At 35.8% G+C, this 24,726-nt stretch overlaps 1 protein-coding gene across 1 annotated transcript in view; it reads right to left on the bottom strand.

Annotated features, from left to right (window-relative positions):
* The window catches only part of CAMSAP2 (calmodulin regulated spectrin associated protein family member 2), a 97,479-nt gene that overhangs the window by 34,380 nt on the left and 38,373 nt on the right, over positions 1 to 24,726 (bottom strand). The window contains exons 3-7 of the mRNA XM_014943446.1: positions 16,324 to 16,485; positions 15,580 to 15,663; positions 8,922 to 8,954; positions 4,694 to 4,835; positions 1,429 to 1,568 (exon numbers count right to left, since the gene is read on the bottom strand). Coding sequence (XP_014798932.1) covers positions 1,429 to 1,568; positions 4,694 to 4,835; positions 8,922 to 8,954; positions 15,580 to 15,663; positions 16,324 to 16,485 — 561 coding nt within the window. The remainder of the gene's footprint in view (positions 1 to 1,428; positions 1,569 to 4,693; positions 4,836 to 8,921; positions 8,955 to 15,579; positions 15,664 to 16,323; positions 16,486 to 24,726) is intronic.

Genomic DNA, 24,726 nt, shown 5'->3' with positions numbered 1-24,726 from the left:
AGGACTAGCCAAAGTTTCCATGCCAAGTTTTAGAAGAGAAACTTGGCAGCCTTTCTTTGTAGCATTTACATCTAAATAAGTATCCACACCACAGCAACTTGTAAAAACATGATCACAAAAGGGCCTTCTCAGTGCTAGAAATACTCTAAATCTTTGAAAGAAATCTAAATCCCCTCTACAAGCAGTGTTCAGAAACAGTAAAATTAGGAAGTCTTTAGTGTTTTAGAAGTGTAAAGTCTGATGCATTTGGATATTGACAAAATATTTAATATAGTTACTTTTTTAAAATTGAAGCTTCATAGTGTATGCTGCCTTGAGAAATCACTCAAACCAGTACTATAAAAAATGGCAGTATTGTCACAAATTAAACCAAAGAATAATTAATTCAATTTATTCCACGTAAGCAGAGAGAAACGATCAAAAGGCAGTGAAGGAGTCCTACTCAAGATCACTGAGTATGGCTGTAGGAAAAAAAAAAAAGTAGTTGGGAAACTACAGGCAAGAGAGACTGCAACACAGCAGTGTTTTTACAAGTAGGTAGGGTAGATCACTGTATTTGAAATTTAAAAAGACCAAAAGCTGATTGAAAGCAGTCACTACGCAACTTTGCATATACAAAATAAAGCAGCAACAGCTAAGCAGTCTAGACTTACAGAGCCTGGTCCTACTGCCCTTACTCACCCTGGCAGCTTGTTATTTATTTGAAAAGGATTGGGTTCAACCCTACAGGAGACAACAAAGCTGTATTCAGGCTCTGGCCTCTCTGACTCAGCTTGTGAGGCTGCTGTAAAGATCATAAAAGCAGTGAAATGACCCAGATATTTAGAAACCAATTACATCCCATCTGCAATGGATATGCTGACTCCATAAAAATAATATTTCATTCCCTAAAGGCAGGCCAACAAGAATCTTAAGCAAATGAAGTTTTATATAGAAGAAAGTCGAAGAGAAACACCAGAATGAAAAATTAAAGCTACAATTAGGCAAGAAATAATTTGATTACTCCTATTCTTTCCACACAGGCTTAAAAAAATGATAGAGTAAGCAAAACTTCTTCCCCTTCTAAAAGAGCAGAATGTTAGAATGACTGAAAACATTTGATTTCTCATTCAAACAATGTATTTGTTGGAATTGTATTCCTGCTTGTGTTCCGGGCGTAAAACCACTAGATTTTTCAATCTAATTAATTCTGAAGTTTATACTTTTACAAAAGTGAAAAATCCTTAAGGCCTAAGGAAATTACTAGAACAACATAACTGCCAGAAGGGTATGTGCTGCTGAAATCTGCGTGCTGCATACTGTACCACAAGAGACAGAACACGCTTTTTCATACAGCCATATAGCAGTAGACCAAAAAATACCAAATATATCATTAGCAAAACAGCCCTGAGGATGCTGCTTGCATTTTTATGTATTTTTATTTTTTACCTTTATTGAAGAAGCTGCATAGAGCATATCCTCAAGACTGAAATGGCAACACTGGTTAAGGTATTCCTGACAAAATTCTTGAATCAACTGTAGATTATACAGGCTGTCAGCCAAAGACATTGTCTCTTTCAAACAAATATCTAAAAAGGAAGAATAGAAGCAAAAATTAGATATAGTTACAGATTTACAAAGAACAGCTTTTTGCTTTGCTGGATTCTGGAGCATTTTCTGGATAAATTCAGACTTGATTTTTTCTTTTTTCAGGAGGCTCTTATTTTTCTATTTCAGAAACTTAAGAAAACACAACTCTATGTTTTATCTTTGCAGTTTCAGATCTTTAGACATTTTTCTGAACCTGTATTATGTTTTTTCAGTATTGATAAGGTGGGTTTTTTTCTGCTTTGCCTTTTGTTGAAATGCTCCAACTCCTTCTATTTCCATATAATAAAAAAAACATATTTAATCACTAATTAGATTTTTTCATTATATTTTCTATACAGCAATGGCAGTAGGAAATGTGTGCTTTTTTACAAGGTTCTCCATATATACTAGTTCCTTTGCGTAGGGATCTGAGTACATTTTGATGCTATTAACCCTGAATCTTCCCCAAAAACCAGCACCAGTTTAGTCTTATGTATTTTTTTTTGTGGATTTAGATGTTTGAGATGAGATTTTACAAGGATCTGAAGCCTCTGACCATCAAATTATCACTGTCTGAAAGTGCTATTTAAAGACAAAGAAGTGATAACAGTGATGGTTATAGTGTTCTCTGAATGCTGTTCCCACTCAGGTAACCTGCTGTTTTCTTTTTATGTCTGCTTCTTGGAAAACTAAGTAGCAATAGAAAGGTTTTTTTTCTAGAAAAAAAACCCAAACCAGGTAACCTGCTGTTTTCTTTTTATGTCTGCTTCTTGGAAAATTAAGTAGCAGTAGAAAGGTTTTTTTCCTAGAAAAAAAACCCAAACCAACCAGTCCTTGTAAAAAGGAGGACTAAAAAAAAATTAAATATACTTCCTGAGCACACATCAGATTTTCTTCCTGAAGCAACAACATATGACAGACCTTCACACAAAAATGTTTGACTAAACTGTCCAAAAAGGGATTAAATTTAGTAATGCAAAATGTGAAGTCATGCATTTGGATATAATAATATTCTAATGTGTTTCACTAATTTAAAGTGATAGAGTAGGAAGCTACTGTATATTAGCCATTGTAAAGTGAAGATGTTTTTGAGCTTTCAGCACCATGCAGCTATGAAAAAAAAGCAAACATAATGCTAAAATGTATCAGAAAATTTATTTTAAGTAATGACACAGAAGCACTATACAAAGTGGCAGTGAGATGCCAGGCTGGATTTCTGTGTACAACTACAACCATCCATATTCAAGACAGATGAACCGAAACTGGACTTAGTTGCAGGTGAAAACTATTGAGGATGAGAACGAGGATGGAAATTCACTTCAGAAGAAGAGACTGAAAAGGCTGAGTTGAGTAGCCGGGCAAAACAAGAAAAAGAAAATATATCAAAAAGGTAGGCTTCAGATTAGGAGAAGCTATTCAAGCCAAAGGGCACTGCTGGAAAAACAACAAAGGCACGTAGACAGGCTACAAGCACATTTAGCTAGAAAACAAGAATAAGATTTAAAACCATGTGAAAAACAGAGCACTGCAACAGTATGTAAGAAGAGTATAGATTTTAAAAAAGCTAGACAGTTTTAAAATAAAATATGATAAATTCATGAAAGGGATTATGTAATTTCATACAATAGCCAAGTTCTTGACTCACTGACATAGGGAGCACTTTCTAGTCCTGTATTCCTTGAAGGAAACCTAGATTTGAAAGTTAAATGAAGTCTTAATGAGAAGAAACAATCTATTTCAGACTACAGAGAAGTCTAGATTAATGTTGGGTTTTGTTGTTAATGCATTTTTAAGCAATTTTGCATATGCTTTTTTGTTACTTGCCTTCTTCAGTACCAATACAGAACTAAATCTCAGTGAAATTTAACTTGCATCAAAAATTACATTTAAAGACAGGGAGGATGGGCAAAGTCTTTTAAGGTGCTTCTAGTCGCTTCAGAGTACCTTTGAATTCACTTCTGAGACAATGACATGCATATTTATATATCTTTAGGGAAGATGATGTCAGGACACCTAACAAGAGCATTAAAACTAGAGTTCCAAAGATGACATGTGCCTTGTCTTGTTTAAAGTCAGATCCTGGAGGAATCTGCTGGTAAATACGTATGTGGTCATGCAAGGTATACATGATCTTTCGGACTGTCTGCATTTTCAGCCATGCTAAAACACTAAGAAGGAACCAGGTGTCACCCACGTTCAACACAGCCAAGTCTTAACTCTTCCCTAATGGCATAAAATAGTATATATTTGGCTGCAACATTTACGTAAATTGAAAGTTGTATTTTTCAAAATTCCCAAGCTGAAGAAGAATGGTGAATGCACGCCATGCATCTTAGCGTCTTTCATCTTCAACGCCTACTGTGCTGGAAGCTTCCTATAAAGTGGTTGTGCAGATGAATTCCAGATTTCAGTCTTTAGCAAGTTTTATACCCTTGTTCATATTCCTGGATTTCTCAGGATGCTTCTGTGTAAGTGTTCCCACGACTTCAAAGGTATCATGGACATAACGCAGGCAGAAAATGATGGGTGTTACCTGCCAAAATGTTTTATAACTACATGAGCCTCTTCATTGCCAAGAGGAAGATATGACTTTAACCAGGCCACTGAGCAAAGGAACAATATAAAGCTGCTCATCATCACAGACAATTGCTATTATAGAACAGCATGACACCAATACACTCTACGTTATATATTTTTGTTTACTTTATAAATGATCAGGTGAACTAAAAGCCCAGAACACAGAGCAACTTTTTGCCATGCAGTGCAAGTATGCAGAGCTTGACTAATTCTAACCTCTTTCACGTTTTGTATCTATAACTGCTCAGATTCACCAGAAAGCACTTACGCAGCTTCAAGAATACAATTTTTCCAGCCAAAACGCACGTATGTTGCCACAGTCAGATTAGTAATAATATACCTTACTATGTTCATATTAGTGTGATAGGTTCTTTTTATTTAAATGTAAAAAGAAATAGGCACAAAGTTAGTATTAAACCCACCATACTCAAATTATGCCTGTTTTATATCATAGTTAAGCACTTTCCTTCACACAGTTATCCAACACAGACATTTCAATTTTTGCAGACATATATATTTACAATCCAAAGAGACATGTTAGACATACCCTCCAGTTTAACAATATCTGGACAGTAGAAATGGATCAGGGCTGCCAGAGCACAACCATCTGTACCATCTTTCAGCAGATTCTCCACCAATGGAATGCAGGGCAGCTGCTTAAGCAATGTTTGCTCCTTCCTGTAACGAGCCTACAATATGGAATGAAGAAATTTAGAGAGACACAGGTTCTGAAACATACGAAGAAACAGATTCATACTGTAGGTTTTACACTCTGTTAGTGAAAAAGGAGTGTTCAGTAAATAGCTGAATATTCTCAATGTTAAATTTCTTAAAATTATTCACCTTATGCCCTATTTTGAATGGCATAAATAATATCTAAGAGAAAAGGAACCTACAATGCTAATATTGAGCCTTTCCTTCAAAGCTACCAAATTTTTATGATCTCCATATAGCACGCTGAATTAAATAACATATACCCTAATTAACATTCAACACTCATTGTTATACAATCTGAAATGATCTGTGTGTAAACACAAAGAGACAAACCCGCAGCTGGTGTAACTTCAGTTTACTGGCAAGTCAAATGACTCCGTGAGGTTAACACACCTCAGAACCTTGCCCAAATCTCATTCATATAAACTGACTTAATGACAAATTCAGAAACAAGGAAATCTGCATGTGATCAGCTTCCTTTTCATTACTAGCGTGTGTCATTATAAGCAGTTGTACACATAGAGAGGCATTAATGGTCAAGTGTTATGACCATGCAGTGGCCCGGTTATAAAAGGAAACATTTTGAAAAACAAGTTGCTTTATGAAGAGATGATTAGTTCAGAACACCAAGATAGCATTCATCTGCAGTGAATACATTTTTCATGGGTTTCTTTTTTGTGGAAGGTGAGGGGGGGCTTGCTTAAAACAAAAAACAAAAAAAAAAGGTATTCATCATTCTTAGTTTCTTTTCACTTCTTCCTGGGAAAACAAATGTAGGTGGAAGAAGGTGACATAGATTTTAATTTGTTAATATTATTTACTAAGACTTATTTGTAAAACAGTATTGAAGGATTACTTTTCTATTCACACTACAGAACTACTTACTATGCCAAGAGTGTTTTGGAGTTAATTTTATGCTACTTTTGTTCATCTATACACTCTAAACTGGAAGTCTCCCTGTAGGGACTCAGAAGTGGATGTTACTGAAGCTGACAGTTCCTATCTCCTACTCTCCACCTTCTGGCTGCGTGGCAGCAATTGCTGATGGGGCTGCGTGGTGAGACCATTGATCCACCTACAACATCTCCCTCCTCTTCTGCTTCTGCACTGAAGGAGTGGGCACGGCTGGAGATTTTATGGGTGGGGTGGGGATTGTTTTTGCCAGCTTTGCTGGCAAAAAGTCTGTGGAACCACAGACTAACCCTGAAGGCTATACTTACTGTCACTGGATTTCTGTCAAGGATCACATGGGATTGTCTTCAGTGAATGTCAGTAACTCTAACTGGCCCAAGATGTACAAGCCAAATCAGGCAGCAGCAGTCACATCAGTTGTAGAAAAATGAAGGGCTTATATTTGGCCCAATTAATAAAAACCCCTAAGAGTTAGTCTTTATTTCATACCTGAAATGTAGTAGTATTTGTGTGTCAAGTATGCTGTATAAAAAAAAATGCCATTTTTGCATGCTATGGGAAATATTCACTAACACCAAACAAAATCATGTTAGTGTTTCATGCATTATTAATATTCTTTCCCCATGTTAGTAATGCTTCCTACTATTTTTAGTGAAATAGGCCAATTATGCTTGCAGTGAAAGTTTGCTCTTTTCCACTCTATGGCAATCCAACGATTCTCATGGAAATCTCTAAGTTTCAAATACAATGTTAACATGTCCATATACTTCCCCCTCAAAGTGACTGAAATTAAGTATACAAAATGTTACAATATAATTATTAAATAATGATAAATGATAAAAGATACAGGATACAGATGGACTCTGACATCATGGTCCAACGTGCCCTGTGTAACCTATATTCTTTTAAATACCATCTTTTTAATGAAGTGTTCAAAAATATTTGAAATTGATAATACAGTGGTCTTGCACAATAAATCCTGTGAAAGTCTACTGTCATTTTAACGATGCCTTCACTGCCCTTACAAACAGTGCCCACAGATGCTGCAAACTGTCATATCACTAAAGTGGGCCTCGAGAGAGGACTTAGTTCATTGCAGAGAGCATGCCAGGCACGCTACTTCAAGAAAAATAAACTTATATAGCCTGATATGCTAGGTTCATTAGAGTATAACGGGCGTCATGCTTCAATTTGGTTGAAAAGATAAAAGAAATCATACTGAAAAATAAAAGACGTTGGTAATTGCACTGCATTTTTAATAACTTCCATTTGAAGAAACTCTTCTCAGTTGCAAAGTTTGCTGATAAATATGGATGCAATAATGCAAAAGATGAACCCCTATTATAGTATTATAAAGCTCAAATGCTAATTTAAACATAAATACTAATACAGGCAGCTTGTTTCTGAGATTCTAAGTCAGCCTGATTTAGCATCTTTGAGCTTACTTCACTTAAACAAGTCTAGGTACAGTCAAGACACTTGCATATAAACACGGTCAGCTAAAGATGAACCAACCCCACACCAGCTACTCTGTCACAAGTCCTCATCTGTATTCTGAGTTAATCATTAATAATGAACACTCTTATGCATTTATCATAAAGTAGATAATACGTTATGAATTGACTTCTCAGAGTAACTTTTCAGCTGCCTGTAAGCTCAGGAATATCTCTCTCACTATGAAGCACTTGTTCTATGTCAGGACAGAGACCAGAAGACTGGCTGAACTGTTAAAGCTGCTTGAGCCACTGTCTTCCTTCTATATTATCAGTAGCACTTGGGTTTCAGCTGTACTTCTACTAAACTAACAAGCTCAAAGTAACATAAATACCACTACTTCAAGATGTTTATGGACAACTGGCAGGCAAATTGGAGTTAGCCTTTCAACAGATTGAATATTTTATATTTGAGTACAATTTTCAAGCAATGCAAGGGAGTCATTAGTAAACTAACACCTTAGGTAAAAATAGAACAAAACCATATTCTGCTTTGAAGTAACCACCTTATGTTGTAGAAATGAGACAAAAAAACTAACATGTGCTTAAATTTCTGCTCACAGGCAGTCCGTTTTTTTTGTTTTTTTTTTTTTTTGGCATTATTCCCTCCATTTAAACAAAATTAAAGGACTGTGTCACAACTGTAATAGATAGCATTATAGAAAAATTGCCCATCTAATATAAACTGTTATGAATTTGAATACTGATCAGTCTGCTGAAGACAGTACTTTTAAACTGGTTTTCCAGACACCAAATAATTTCTGTTGTTGCCTACACAAAACTGCCTTCTTATTTTTAATTCTCTTTGCAACGTATGAACAATCTTTTACTAGTTATGACAACAAATATCTGAGGGACTGCTAGATCAGTTATTTAGCGATCCTTAGATCAAAGAGAGATCAGAATTAGTTCTTTCTAATTCAGACCAGAAGTATGCAATTCTGCATATACCTAAGCAGCTGACTATTTTGTTCCCAGCCCAGCCTGTTGTAGAATAAACCATGTGAATGCCTTTCAGTGGTGAATTACTGTATGATAGAGGAAAGCACTGACAATCCCAAGGTGACACAGCACAAAGAAAACAAGCTTTATTATTATTGCAGTCCCGAACAGTTACTTTTCACTGCTTTCTAGCGAAATAGTCTCACTAAAAGTACACTGCTTTGGGTTACTTTGTGTGGGGAGAGATTAACCAGCTGAAGAATTAGGGAATTCTAGTCAAATGATTGCACATTGTTAAATCAGAATTTAAGATTCCATGTAGCATCAACAATCATAAAGCATTTCTGCAAGTCTCTTTTAAAAAGAGATTTAATATCAAATAATGTATGTTTACTAGAAGCTTATGAAAAAATAGTTTGCAAAAAACCTGATAGTTTGACATTAGTTAATAATAGGTAGCGCTGCCTTATTCAAACCCGTAGAGAACTTGACTGCTTGAAAAGTAATTCCTTATCCAGCATCATATTTTACATTTATTTTGCACAGATTATCTTGCAAAACAAGGTTCTGTACTATGCACACCTTTTCAGAGCTATCTCTTATAAGATCATCTTGTAGAGACAAATGAAATGAATGATTAGACCAGCATGACATGGACAAAGCCATTCCCAAAATAAGCTATTTGATCAAAGTGAAGCAGTTGGGCAAACTTACAGGAACCAGTTTCCAAAACCATTTGGTAGGAGACTTCAGAGGAAGCAGTAGGAAAAAGAATAAAAGCAAGAAGCAAAGAAAAAAAGGAACAATTTATCAGATTTCATAAATTCACATTCTCAGTTTTGTATAACAGTGAATTGCAATTTAATGGTAAGCATTAGTGCACTGTAACCTCTGCATATTGAGCTAATTAGCAGAAATAACACTGTAGGAATATGTCTGCAGTCTTTGTAGATCAACATTATAATTTTCCCACATGAACCGGTAAGATTGTCAGATGAATGCAGTTTTATTTAATGCTTTCACACATCTAATTGCACCCTACATATGTAATCTGACTGAAGAGTTCATTTGAGACTTGAAGTCATGATATCACAAGTATCAAAATGAACTCCAGCAGCACATATGGGGAAGCAGGGAAACTAAAGCAATGAAAAAAAAAAAGGGATATAAACACACTGTAGTACAGTACAACCAATTGCAGTGAAGTTTGCATTAGTTACTTCAAGCCAAACAGTTACATTTATAACATTTAACAATATTTTTAAACAATCATATGACAGTTTTCAGAACAACAAGAGGTGCAGGCAGTTATATTTTTGCAATGACAAATCACATTAGCATCAGCTGCATGATGTGCAATGACCTGAAATGTAGATGGGAGCTTCAACTACTGGCAGAGAAATGGTAAGAGCCAACACACACAATTCTAAACTCGTACGTGATCAAAAAATAAGACACCAAATTATAAAGAAAAAGTTCTACAAATACACAATTTGACCTAAAAGCTTAATCCTAAACACTATGAATTCAGTGATTTTTTTTCCGTATCTCTGTACACTAGTCTGGTATAACACTTCTACTATTAAAAAAAAACAAAACCCAACATGCAGCAGTATTATAAATACAAATAGAAACCTTCACCACTATTGATTTCATAGAAGAAATTATTTATTTTTTTTAAATTCAAATCAATTACTGAAGTGCAGGTAAGAATTTTAACGAAGAGAAATATTTTCTGGAAATGGTGAAGAAGCAGTTTTACAACTACTATGGAAAAAACTGCTACAGAAGCTTATTATTTTACATAGTTTTTAAAATACCGCACTTCTATAAACCCCTTAAAATGACTACAGAAATGAAGCAAAGCTTTTATGTAAAAAAAACCCAACTATTGTACACAAAAGGGTGTGCATTAGTAACATGACTGTTCTCAACATACTTCTCCTCCATTTAACTGGAGTGTTGCAGAGGAGAATCCCAAAGCCACTAAGACATGAACTAGGAGATGCACGTTGGTGTGTGGCTCTAGCCATTTCAGCCACACCCAGCTAAGGCACTTCCCATCGCCTTCAGTTTCTCTTCACTTCACTGAAATACAGTCCATGTATAGAAAAGTATGTGAATTTGAAAACAAACTACCTTAATTTTCAACTGCAATCAGGATTTCTAAACCATATCACAGACCAAGTTTTTAGGTAAATGGACTGAGAGCAGCCCTCGGCTGCCTGTCATTCTACTTGGCACTGACAGAACATTTTGTTTTATCAAGGTGAATTGTAGTTCAGACTTGGACTCAAAAGATCCCTCAATATCTATTTAATGATAGGCTGAGTAACTACTCTTCAGAAAAAAGCACGTATCTGTTTCAATTCCAAAGACTAGCTCTGTTGTAGTACAAACTGATCTCAAAATTAGCAATCCCATATATGTTTTCATTTGTCCACTTGGCTGAAACTGTGGTTGAGATGACTCTGAATATGCTTTAAGAGGCCAAAAGACTGAAAATAATCAAGTTTAAACTGAAACAGACTATAAGATCTATAAATGTACACTTTGTTAAGGCACTTCAAGAAAAAAGATAAAGAAAATCTGAAATCAAAATGGGAACAAAATGGGAATTCAGTGTATGTTGAATTAGCAGTTTCTATCAACAGGAATCAACTTTTTTCACCTGGAAATTCTTAAAAATCAGTCTCTATAAAACAAACCGGGCAGAGAATCCTAATGGACTTCTCCCAGTGTCTAAGAAAACAAAACCCAAAAGCAACAAAACCACAAAACAAAATAAAAACCCCCAAAAGAACAAAACAGTCCCTCAGCTTGAGGCCTTACCGTTTTACAAGAAGACTGCTTAATCCCCTGCTAACAAAAAGGTTTAGGCATGACTATGAAATATTTAACTCAGTATAAATTCATCCTATGATGCAAAAAAAAAAAAAAGTAGTCACGCCCTTCATTAAATACTTGTTTGTTGTCTTCCTTGCACCATCATTTGTGTTCATGCAGCTGTGCATTAATTGCATTAATTGGATCAAGAAACTGATCCTGCTGCAAACTTTTCTTCTTGACAGGTTAGCTTTTGCTAGCAGTGTGGATTTACAACACATTAAATTGAAAGTGGAACTATGGCGTTAGTGGTTTACCTTCACACAAGAAGTTGCACTGCTTAAACTAATTTAAAAAAAAAGTTTAAGAATTTGGGTCTTTGGATGAGTACTCTGACATTTGTTTCTCTCATAGGATTTGCACTGATTTGTAGACTGAATCAGTTTTAACAGATTTAAGCCATCACAGAAGCAGATAGAAAAGTAACAGGTCTTTGAGAAAGCTTCAACTACCTTGAAAATCAGTAGTTTAACCAGTGCAACTGTATTTTCACTACATATTATTCAAAGGAAGCCTGAAAACCAAAGCTATTAACTACAAAACTTGAAATCCTAATTCTGAAAAACGATGCAGAGACTCTACCAGAAAAAGATGAGGTTACCACAAATCACCGGTTGATCAAGATCCACAGAGGACTACCTGGAACTAAAAATCATACAAACTCCTTCCTCTCTTTATCTTCTACAGGAAGCTAGCAGCAGAAGAAAGTGAAGGAAAACAAAAGCAATCTCATAATCTGTTAACACTGTTTTTATCCAGAAATAGAAAATAAGTACATCAGTTGTATTCTTTATTAATCTCTGTATATGACACTTATAATTTTTAGTAACGGAGAGATCTACTATTTATTGCAAAAAGGTTCACTGCAGATTTGTAATGAAATAGTAAGGCACAGATTTGGCAGGCTTAAGGATTATGCTGAAATTATTCCTCATAACTAATAAATTTATTATCACAGTAGTAAATTATGAAATAATTAAAAAATCTACTCATTAACGTCGTTTCACCTTTTAGGCACATGACTTCACTGCTTCTTGGACAGAAATTAAAACTAAAGAAAAGCTCTCCCTAATGACTAGAATGATCTATACTTCCCATGTTCGTTTGGCCATCTCTGTAAATCAGCAGAAGAGCCATTCCTAATTTAAATTTAGTTTCAGCTTCAAAACCTGAACACACCTTAGAAACTCTGAAACTTAAATAGCCAAAGGTGTTTGGCTAAAGCCAGAAGGAGACCGCAAAGTTTCTGAAATTTTAGAACGGAATCATCCCCCTTTGAACTGCTGTGTTGGTAACATGGAGAACCTACATTACACAACAGAGCCCCGATCTGAAAAGGATGGTGGAAGACAGAAAAGAGGCACAATGATACATTCCAGTTCCCCTTCATGCTATTTTTAAAAAACACAATAGAAGCAGAAGTTAGAAGTTTAAAATCAAAGAAAGAAAATTAAAAAATTGAATTCAGATACTGAGAATTAAGCTACATCTGTAATATGAGCATGGAAAATGCTATACTTAATAAATCTATATAATTTGATTTTTCCATAAAAATGGAAAACTATGTAATAATATTGTTTTAGTCGAGACAAAGGCACAATTCAGTCATGCACCCCCTCCCTTTTTTTTTTTAATTTAAAAGAATCTACTTACAGTAAGTAATAACTAAACCCAGGCATAGCATGAAATGACCAAAAATCTCGCTAATTAGCATTCAGATAAAAAATTATATAGGTGTTTCAGCAATACCCAAACCTGGTATAGGAATTTAGCTACAGTTCTGCTGAGATACAGAATGTAGGGTTAATGTCATAAAGTAACAGGCCATATCACTGAGTCTGTGCTATAAAAAGAGAAATGCATGGACTGATGCAATATGGAGACAGACAATCAGGATAAAACACCTGGATTTCTGGGAATAAGCGCTATGAGATGCCTGACAGGAGCCACATCATAATTTAACAGAAACTCCTGTTAGAAACTTTAACAAACTTTATTTGATGCAATTGATCTATCCAATGGATCCGCATTATAGTTTTCTTTGGAAAGCTGGCATTCAGTATGATCCACAATTAAGAAATACAGGTTTTAGTTATGGCATTTAATGTATTTCTAAAACCCAGATGCTTGCATGTGTGCATATACCATTAGGTTTAACAAAAATAAGTGGAAATTTGGGAAATACTGTGAGGCATATGACAAAAAGACTGGATAAGATTTCAGAGTAGTATATTAGCCATCAGTTAAATTAGACTTTTTTTCCTCAAAGAAAACCTGGAGTTAAATAATCTGAATGAGTTGAAAATATGTTGCTGTTTTCCTGCATGCAAAATAAAACGTTCAGTAATTCAAATTCCTTAAATACTTCAAAACAGAATTGACTGAATATTTCATATTGTGGACTTATTTTCTAGAAGCAGATTCCATTTTATCACTGTATTCACTGAAACTTTAATATACAAATTATATTCTGCCTCATTAGCCAAATAATTTTATCCTCATTTTTCTGACATACTTAAATGTGAAGGACAGCTAACTTCCTAATAGCTTTTTTTTTTTTCAAATTAAAAATAACCACATCATAATCTGCAATAAATTTACTGTTGGAAGAGACATCTAGGGACCAACTGGAGCCTGCAGTCTTGTCCATTCTGACATTTTAGCTAATAAAACTATGCTAATACAATCCATTAGCATGGAATACTGTACTTGACAAGATAATTTATGCAGCTGAATTCCACACTGAGGCAAATAATACACATGTACCTGGGATAACAGTATGTAAAATTCAGTATGTAGAAGAGAAGGCCTTAATTAGAAATTTTTCCATGTTATGGCAGCGGTAGCATGATTTTGCTGTATAGCAAATGCATTTGTACATTGGTCAACAGAATATGGCTCTGATTGTGTTACAGCTTCACAATTCATGAAAAACACCACAAATGCATATACCATTTTTATGTAAATATTTTATTTCACTGAGTTCATCTATGGGATCAGAGTTACAGCCTATACAAGTCTTTCAACGGTTGATTCAAGAATGCTGACATTAAAAGTAAATTATGAAACAAAAATTTTATCTTGCTATTCCTAACACAAAATGCAAAATATCCTATAAGTGAAAATAAACTGAATTTTTACAAACGCGGAATTTTATGGTATTGCTCTGGTAATAACGTTCTCTTTGATATATCTTTGTTTACCATATTAAGACTCTGCACTTTGAATTTTAAAAATTACTCTCATCTTTCAACATAATCTAAAACATACACAAAACTTCATACTATTATTTTCAAGAAAAAGAAAAAAAAAATCACTAGAGGACAGAGGGTCATAGGTTGTCTCCTCGCCCCCTATTTACTTTATCTAAATTTGAGAAATGAACTTGTCAAGGACATCTTATTCTCCAGATTTCTATGCTATTACCACTACTGAGCACAGATTAAATTTTCCATGCCAGGATATATGCATTAGGGTCACACTACTACTGTAAAAAATACCATTTTCTTTTGCTGAATCACATACTTACTAACTAGCCTTGATCATTCCTTATATTTAAAAAGAAACTGCAAGTGCAAGGACATTCATTGCATTATATGCTTTTTAAAGCTGAACTTTTAATCTAGCCAGGTAACTCGCAGCTCCTTCAGAGGAGCCTTGAGAAGAAGGAGATGGCTCCTTACATGGAAACAGACCAGGAGGGGAACTGGGATTACAGCCTTGCTGTCACTATCTGTTCTGCATTCAACTGCAGGGGTAATACCAAGGGGTGTTCAAACTGACCACCAACTCCCCAATAATTATCATTTCCCAATAGGATAAATGATCTCACTCTGAAGCAAGCAATTTTCCATACTGTGGAACTGTATGCTATACCTGCGCATTTTCGTGAGTATAATGCTATTTAATTAACTGAGCTCCACGAACAAAAGGAAAAAAAAAATCCTGTTAGGAAACGGAATCAAACATAATCTGTATTTATTGTACATATAATAAAACCTGTAATCAACCAGTACTTTGGATCACAGCCAGAGCAATGCTTCCCATGATGCCACATAGAGATTTCTCTTTTGAGATGCATGCAATTCACAAGAAAAAAAAAATTAAAATTATGAATAGAAATATGGTGGTCTTTTTCATATCAGATCTAAGTAGAGCTTTAATGAATTCAAAAGTATTAACTAATCTTAATAGATTTCTTAGAGTAACATAATAGAAGTTTCCCTGCTATTGAAGATTTATTTGTCAAAAAGGACAAGTGTGAATAAAAAGTGTGACTATTTATGTTAAATGTAAATGGGTATTTTCATGGAAATGATAAAACTAATAACAAAATGACTGAAGGCTAAAAGTTTGCTTTCTTTAACAAGCAGTTAAAAGTTTTATGTCTGCAAATGAACATTCACCTATACATACTGTATGCAAGTATTTTTTTTTACAGATAAATGCTTATTCTTGCTTAAAATATTTTAACTCCTACACCTACCTTTTGACCTCCTGCAGATTCTGCACCGTGGTGGTCTTTTTGTTTTTGTTCCTGTTCCATTATATCTTTCAAATGCTCATTCACCTAGAGGCAAAATAGGTTATTCAGTGATCTGTTCTAAGAAACAAGTCATAGAAATGGTAAATTTTCATAGGTTCTATAAATCCCTACCGCTGAGATTAAAAAACCATTACAGACTATAGCCCTGAAGTATAATCAGCAAACGTCAGTTTCAGATGCAGTTTGGGGTCACTAGTTGTTGGCTTTACTCTGTACAAATCAACTTGCCCCTTATTATGCTCGACCACATCTGATTAATAGTGTATCCTTGTTACCTGATTTGATTATGCAGTGAAGTTCCAGCAAGACGTGTTCAATCACAAAGAGTACACCTTTGTTTTAAGTCATGATAAATTAATATAATAAGATGACAACTCTTAAACAGCCAAAAAGAGACACTCAAGCATCTGTCACGGCACCTCAACATGATAGTGACTGCTAAGATGTCATATGTAATTAACACTATAGCATTTTATTTAGGCTTCTCATTTATTTGGTTCACATAACATGTTTAATTTCTTTCTGCAAACTTTGCTTTTTATTATCCAAATACGGCAGATTAAGGAACAGCCTTTATCAGACACAATCTTGATATCCCTACCTACATACATATCCTACACTCATGTCTAATCAGATCACATAGAATACAAAGACACTCCCAGCTTGCTTTTCCAGTACTCATACCTTGTTTATCCAGTACATGACAGCATCCTCAATGTCGTAAGGTAGATCTGTAGCTTGGAAGAAGGATGAATACTGCTGAGTGCATGCAATCACTTTCTCAACACTGACCATCTCTACAGTATATGCCATCATAAGAGTATCGATCATGGCCAAGTGAGCACTCTACAAAGAGAAGCAGCAATACCTAATTAGCATACAAATAGAAAAATCACTTTCTTACGTATCATTTGTGAATATAGCTAAGTACGTGCTGAGACCAAAACTGTAAATGCTACAAGTTTTCTGTCTGATTGTCAGTTTTTGAATGAAAGACAAACACATGTAACAGAATACAAAGCACAGGGACATTAATTAAGAAAATGCTTATTGCAAATTAAAATAACTTGTGTAACAAAACTAACACCAAAAATAAAGAACTGGAAACAGAAAGAGAAAGCAGTCTTAATGATTCAAACACTACGTAACACTTCTAACAGAGCAAAAGAGATCTTTCAAGTTTGTCACTCTAGCGAAAACAAAAAACCCTGCCTGATCAATGTGATTTGTACTGGAAATAAAAGCTGAGCGTGCCTGGTAAACGACCTTCACCATCAGGAAAATGCTGCATTAATAAGTGGAAGTTTATCTATTTTTAAAGTCATAATCTGGGAAGATGACACAATTATAATAATCTTAAGTAAAAAACTGACGTCATAGAAAATACTTATTTTTCTTCTAGTAAAATAATTATCTTATGCAGACATTGCTATATATGCACAACTAGATTTAAAATGAACATATGAATAAATAAAATGTAGTTCATGTTAAGAGAGGAGGTGTTTCTCCTGACGTTGTTACGTATTGAAAGACAACAGCTGTTTCAGTTTGTAGTAATTAAAAACAAGCACCACCACAAAAAACCCCAACAAACCAAACCCAGCAACAAAAAGAGTGGATGATAACCAGGATTTACATTAGATCCTTGAGACTGAATAAGAAAATGATGGTGGTTTGTAGATGCAGTGCCTACAGCTAAACAGATTTGTTTCTGCTTCGTGATAAGAACAGCAACAGCTTTCTAAGCATTAAGCAACGTTCCCATGAATCACAACAATTTGCACAGAACTTTTTTTTAATATTGCCTTTAAACACAGCTCATGATGCAAACAAAGATCCCAAACACTTGTTAACACCATCACTTCAATTCTGTAAAAAATACCCATATAAACATCTCACAAGGTAGCTATAACAACCACAGCAACAGCAGTGAACAACATGACTCACAGCAATCTGCCCTCTAATCATTACAGTTAAGGTAGTGTGTGCACATCATTCATCCCAGAATTCCCAGCAGAAAAAAGATGAACAGATCCAGACTTTGTGCTGCCCTTAGTGCTTGTATCACTGACAAGTGATGATGCTGGCCTTAGAAGCAGGCAGCAGCACGTACCTCTTTTGAAAAAAGGCAGTTGAGTTGCTTGCTTTGACAAAAAAAGGCAAACTGTATCTGCTAAAGACATTGACAGAACTGTTCCTGACAGCCAGTTTTCCTGGGATGAGCCTATTCTCTTTGGAGCCTGGCTGTGACCTGCTAACCCACTGTCTGCCACACGCTCCATCCATGCTCCTAGCACAATTAAGTGCAGCTAGGCTGGGAACCAGCCCCTCTTCCCTTCTGCATGCAATTGACTCATTCAGAATAAATTCTTTTCACTGTACTCATCTGCCTCAGGCATTTATTTACAGACCTTTAGTGGACAACTATTGATACAAGCTCTTAGGTGCAAATGAAGGAGGAGCTGAATTCTTGCCGCCCAAAGTATTTAAGAAGGAAAAGACCGAGTATTGCCCACGACCAGCCTCCTGAGGAACCTACACTCCTGTGTGAAATATGGCAATTCTATGCATAGATGCACAAGAGCCACTCCTTTGTTGGCCCAGCAATGCCGTGCAGAAGAGTTCAGACAGAGTATCACATTAACTACTAGCAAACTCCCAAAACTTTGTGATGGGTTGCAAAGTCCCCACCAGTCATATGAATCCATGCAGCTCTGCAGGAGTTTCCAGATGAGGTTGCAGAAGGGTAGTTTAGCCAGTGTAAAACAGGAAGGAAGAAGGGAAGACTTGGATCGTCTCTGACATCCAGGGGTCACAGCTCTGATGGTCTTTCCTTGCTATATCTTTGCTGACTAGTCTGAATGGCACCTTGGGTTAAAACCTTGTGCCATTTCCAGAACCTCCCCCGAGAAAATAAAAAAAAGGAGAGAGTAAAATAACAAGAAAATGCTGGATTTGCTTTTAAAGAGGAGGTAGTGCACAAAACATGTTTCCCAGCCAGAAGTAAGAGTGGCCTTGCACGGAGTGCTACCGCTAGAGGTGAGCTAAGAGTCAGCTGTGCTGATCCAGAACCGCTGGGACCGCCTGCCCTGCAGGATGGACACAGCCTTCCTGGTGAGGTTTGACAACCAACGAAGTTCCAAGAAGGTTTGGAAACAATCTTCCTCCCCAGCTAACCATCTATGACTAGCTCACTGGCTGCTGTGACCTGTGCTCTGAGACTGGCCTGCAAGAAAAGCAATCACTGCAAGAAAAGCAATCACTGGCAACTCTCCCAGAGGGAACTCAGTCACCTCCTATGCTGGATCACCAGTTTCTCTCTAAAACTTGATCACGTCTATGAAGTGGATTGCCAATGGACAGAGAGCCACTGAAGAGTTGCTGAACCTGCCAATACACTCAATACATCACAAATACATTAAGAAAATTAAATTATTTACAACTAGCTAGCTGAGTCACAGTTTCAATGTTTCTAGCAAATTATTAATGAACTGCAAACTACTTAAGCAAACAGCAGGAACAATGAAAGGGATGACCTTAGATAATATTCTGTACTATCAAAACCAAGTGTAATAAAGTTTCATTCACACTGACTGGATCCATGTCAACTCATTTTATATAAACTACCAAATACAAGCATCTTCAGAGTTTCTAAAATGACTCCAAATTATTTTCTTTGTAATCCAGGCAGGATGCTCAAAACAGGATTTTTTTAAAAAAAAAAGGTAAATAGAAAAATTTGAGTCAGCTTGCATCTATTATCCTAAGAAACAAACTACAAAATTGCTATTCTCCCAGATAACAAAATAGAACTTTATTATGTTTTTTGGTCAATGAAGAAATTATCTTTAAAACTGACTGTCTATGGATAAGCACGTAAGATAAAGTACACCTAAAATAGTTGCTTGTTTTTCAATAAAAAGGAGGTACGGAAAGAAAGAGAAAACCATTTAACTCCAGATACAGCTCTACTGGTTTTCTTCCACTTATTCTGGAAAGAGTCAGACAACCTGCATTCTTTCATATCTTTTAATTCCCTATGCTCAACAAGACAGACTAAATTAAGAACTGCACTACAAAAATAGTATCCTACTGTTCCAAACATGGGGTTTATCAGCATAGCTGCTGAAGTTCTCTAAAAGAACAATTTTTAAGACATTCTACCGATAGTAAATAAATTCCAATTATTTATACATCTCACTGACCAGTACATGTTAGGTACAGCTAAAGAAGCAGGAGGGAGAGGAAACTTTTACTAGTTGAATCTGCAATTCTGACAGAAGGAAGCAACCTTTCACATCTGAAGGTGGGGAGGAAATACAGACACCATTCTGAGCCAGGCAGAAACTAGAATTAGCTGCTCAGCACTGCCTTCTTCCTGCGGCCAAGCCTGTAATACAGTGCCTGAAGGAACTCCTCAGGAGCTGCTGATGACTGGTACCAAGATGGTATTCTAAATGCTGCTGTTTCCTCCAAGATGTCAGCATTCTGACACGCAGCATAGAAAACAAAACAAAACAGAAAAGCCAGGCAGGATTCCATGCTGTCATATACCTCCCACATCCTGAATTCCAGCAAGGCATATTAGGACACATGATTTAAAAAAAATAAAATCATTGTTTAGAGAAATAATAAAAACCCCCACCGCATCACAAGGTAGAACATGAAAACCATAAAAGAAATATCTTTAAAAAAAGAAATCAAGATGCACACTGCAGCAGCGAACAACACAACACAAAATACACTACTTTATCACAAAAACAAAACTTTGTTAGGCAAAGATTTTGTTTAAGCCAGTGCAAAAAAAAAAAACAAACCTCTTTTTATTCTTTGATCATTTCACTACAATGGTGTAAAGTACTAAAGTCTTACATGGCACACTACAAAACATTAAAAAATAACACAAATTGCTGGATTGTCAGAGGTATTTTATTTTCTAAGACACAAACACAGTTTTGTTTTTCCCAGCTACACCCTGCACTGAACACGAGAGTTTTAACTCAGTAATCCTTACAATCTCATGTAATTACTAGTTAGTTTCTGCCCAGTAATGTAGGTTCCACAGCCTTATTTTCTACTGCTGAATAGTTCAGTAAGAAGCTTACCAAACTGTAGAAGAAAAATTATTCTGAGCATGACTGCTAATGCTTTCTCTGTCTGCCTAATATTTGATTAGAGAGCATGCTCCACCTCCAAGTGGCAAACAGCTTTATTAAAAGGTATACTAAGCCAAAGGTGCATATGATACTGTGCACACAGATACTTATGGATAAATACCACATATTATAGAGAGCTCTTACGCTATTACCTAACTACTAAGGTTATTTCTCATATTCCAGGAGTTCTGTTTTGGCCCAGCCCCTTTAGGAAAACCATTGACAAAAACACTTCCCACTTGAAAAAAGGGACAAAAGGACAGAAAGAAAACAGAGCATGTAATTGTTATCCTAATGCTAAAATAAATAAATAAATGACTCATGGAAAGAGTGCTTTATTGAAAGAAAAAGTCCCCTAGTCTCACTATGCTTTGAGGAAGAAATTTGATCTTTGACAGGATATGGCTTTTGTAAACAGGAATATGTATTTTTGTTCTTATGTGAGTTGGTCGTGCTTCAAAAAATTTTTGGCTGGAATTTTGTGAAGGAATTTGGTCATATTTAAAAAAAATAATAATTCTTCACACTGCAGTTCTCACTTGTACAACAAACCCACATTTTTCTAGCTAAATTCTCTAAAGATTTTGCCTGCCCTGGATAATGCATCTGAGCAAAGAACAAAAGCAATCAGCTCTCTACAATTAACTAAGGAAACATTTATATCACGTTTGTATCAATAGCTACCCATTTAACCACCTGTCTCTACGTGCTCAAAACAGAGGTTTCAGATCCAGGTATTTCTCACAATACAGTAAAAACCAGTAAGTTGACCCAGTTACTTCAGTTAACAACAAGATATAGAGTAAATTCCATGGGCTTTGTGAAACTTACTCTGAAGTTTCCTCTGAAGAGGAGGCTGAATAGCTTTAGACTCCAGGTGCCCTTTTCCAAAGACCCTTCCCTAGATAATCCAAGTCTCAAACTTATCTGCTAGCATAATGAGATACCACCTAAATTCTAAATCTCAACTAAAGTAGAAAATTGCAGAATTCCAGCTCAGCGAAAGCACAGGCCTCGATACTGCAGGAGGTGAGGAAGGAATTCATGAGTAGACCAAATAATCCAAAGCTATTGCTTCATTTCAACAACACTCATAAAGTAAATTTAAGGCAATTCTGATACTACAATGGAAACAAACATTTTAAAATATTTCAGTCAACAAAACGGAGCAGTGTAAAGTAGTCAGTTCTGCCCTGTTTAGTTATTTTTGGACCTAGTTCTTTTCTAGCCTCATGCAGTACTTATGCCTAGCACAGTTCTAAAATAGCCACAGTTGTCTAGTTGCTCTTGTCCTCCAATAGAATAATCACGTCAAATTACCTCCTCACTGCATTTTCATCAAGAACAAGTGCTTGATTCTGGTAAGATACTTGTTTAGCAAGAACAGGCATTACTGAGTCACACTAAACTCATCGTAGCAGGTTCTGCAAGGTAGAGGGAATGGTTTTAACTTTCAATATTTATGATAACCTTCTGTATTTGGTTAACTTTTAAAATTTAGTAATCGATTACATGGATATATATAAAACACTGTTATTTGACTGACTAAACATCTGACATAGGAAACGTAATTCACTTCTAAAAAAGGGATTTGTTAAATACAGATACTTGCTGACGTAAGCATTTTTACAGCCCTTCTAAGTTCTTCTGCCGAAGGTTTCCTCATTATGCTCATTAGGGAATTAATAATCTGATCAATTAACTCAATCCTAATTAAATACTTAACAGAGATTCCCAAATTCTTTCTGAATTACATAACCAAGTGAGACCTTGCTCCACTCCCAGGTCACAGTGAAACAAAATACCTGCATGACATACACTGGAATCAAGAACTAATAAATGGTGCTCATCATATTATTTTTCATTTTGTCATGTTTTATAGCTTGACACTACCTACTTGGATTTTATTTAATATACTTAACAATTACTCTAGAAGTTGCCTGTATCCTATTTACTGGAAGAATCGAGTGCCCAGTGGTAGAAAACACTAAGGCACTTCAGTGCCTTTATGCCAAGTACTCTGTGTTTCAAAAATAAAGCATTTGTAGTTGGATAGGTTGAACTAAAATGAAAAATTAATGTAGGAACTGATAACAAGATAGTCACACACATTTGGACAAATAAATAGCACCACCCTCAAATTTCCCAGAGTATTTTGGTTTTGTAGATAATTAAGGATTTTCCTAGATCACACTGTCAAATCCTGTCCAGACAAACCAGAAACAAAATCCCTTAAAATACTAGTATTTTGTTACACACATGCCTTGTCTCCTTGCTCTTATGCTCTGGACATTTAAACCAAGAAGCAGCAGTAATTATATAAAATACCATCTGAATTTCTTCTGTCACAACAATCTCCACCAATCTTTGAAGAATACAGGAGTGGGAAAAAGAGAAACAAGGCTTTGTTATAAACTGATTATATCCATATACAAATAAAAAGTAGTTCCTTCTTCCTGACTCACTCATACCTGCATAGTAATGACATTAAAAGCAGTGGTTTGACTTCTTTGGCAACTCAGCTAAAATACCTCCAGAGGCAGTTATCACCAGGAAGTATCCAAGCCTGTTCATCTCAGAACACCTGCTGAAGGAACACAGCCTGAGGAGTGCTGGAAAACTACCACTTCCTCATGGAGATGCACGAGCAGTGACGTGACAAGCTGGGTTGCTACAGAATTTGGGGTGAAGAGTTCAGGTTTGGGTGACACGCTACAAGTATATCAGAGAGGAAGTTAGAAAGGGTAAGAGAGAAAAGAGGCTGAGGTCCCAAAATAAGAATAAACATAGGACTGGGGCCCTTCCTCATGGAGAGGAGTAGAAAAGGAAAGAGAGACACATCTTCTCCAGTGTATGACTTCACCCTGTGCCACAGCTTGCTACAAGTCCCACTGACAAATCCACACAGAACCACCGCTCATGATCTTATCACAGCAGACAAGTTTTCAAACTTTGCAATGTATACTTCTAGTTATTCCATGTCACAGTTAAATGTTGATAGCCATTTCTGAACGACAGCTTTTGTTGCTCAGGTAATCAATGTAACATGATTTCTGACTACTCTCTCGCTTAATCTCTCAATCTTTATAAGGTTTAAAGCATTGAATGAATATAAAAGACCTATCTGTTGAAAGTCATGCCATCAACCTGATCGTATAATAATAATTTATTAAGATTTTGCCAAAAGTCATACAGAGGATGAAATTTACATTCTCTTCAACATTTAACACATCTCTTTCAATTGCCCAGTGGCCTTGGGTTCTGATGAACCAACTTCTAATAATGAGCTCTTCTGCACATACTACTAATGAGAGTAAGAGAAAAATGATGCTTTAATTACAGTAATGAATAGTACAATATACTGATTTGTTCAATTAGTACATTTGACACAACAGTTTGGAAGGTTGATTACTCGTTGCAATTTAGGATGAGTCTCAGTTTGAAATCAAATATAAACAACTTCTCATTTTCTACAATTTGCTGGAGAGGAACTCAAATAATATTTGAAAGAACTCAGAAACCTAGAAAAGCTTAGACCAACCTGTTTCTCAAAGCAAGTCCAACTAGCTCTGGTTTCTCGAGGACTTCTCCAGTCAAATTTTTAGTATCAACAAGGATGGAGAACCTACAGCCTCTTTGTGCAACCACCTAATGTCTCCATCATGTTAAGAGTTAGCTTGTCTCCTTCTCAGTACAAAATCCCAGCCTCCTGGAAAATATATGCCTAAATGAAAACGTAGAGAAAGACTATGTAGCTCTCTTTTGCTCTGAGTACTGAGCTCTCAATATAGTTTTTTGTGTCAAGCTTTTTGCTTATTTAGTTTAAAAAAAAACAAACAAAACAAAACCAACATAGAATACTGCTTTCCTACAAGAGGAGAGACAGAGTTAGGCGTCGTTCACTCATTTCTCAAACCAAAAAAGAATCAAA

This window comes from Calidris pugnax, unplaced genomic scaffold, assembly GCF_001431845.1.
Source record: "Calidris pugnax isolate Ruff unplaced genomic scaffold, ASM143184v1 scaffold63, whole genome shotgun sequence".
Lineage (NCBI taxonomy): Eukaryota > Metazoa > Chordata > Aves > Charadriiformes > Scolopacidae > Calidris > Calidris pugnax.
Note: the sequence above shows the minus strand (reverse complement) of the source record. Positions and strands in the feature narration are given on the sequence as shown.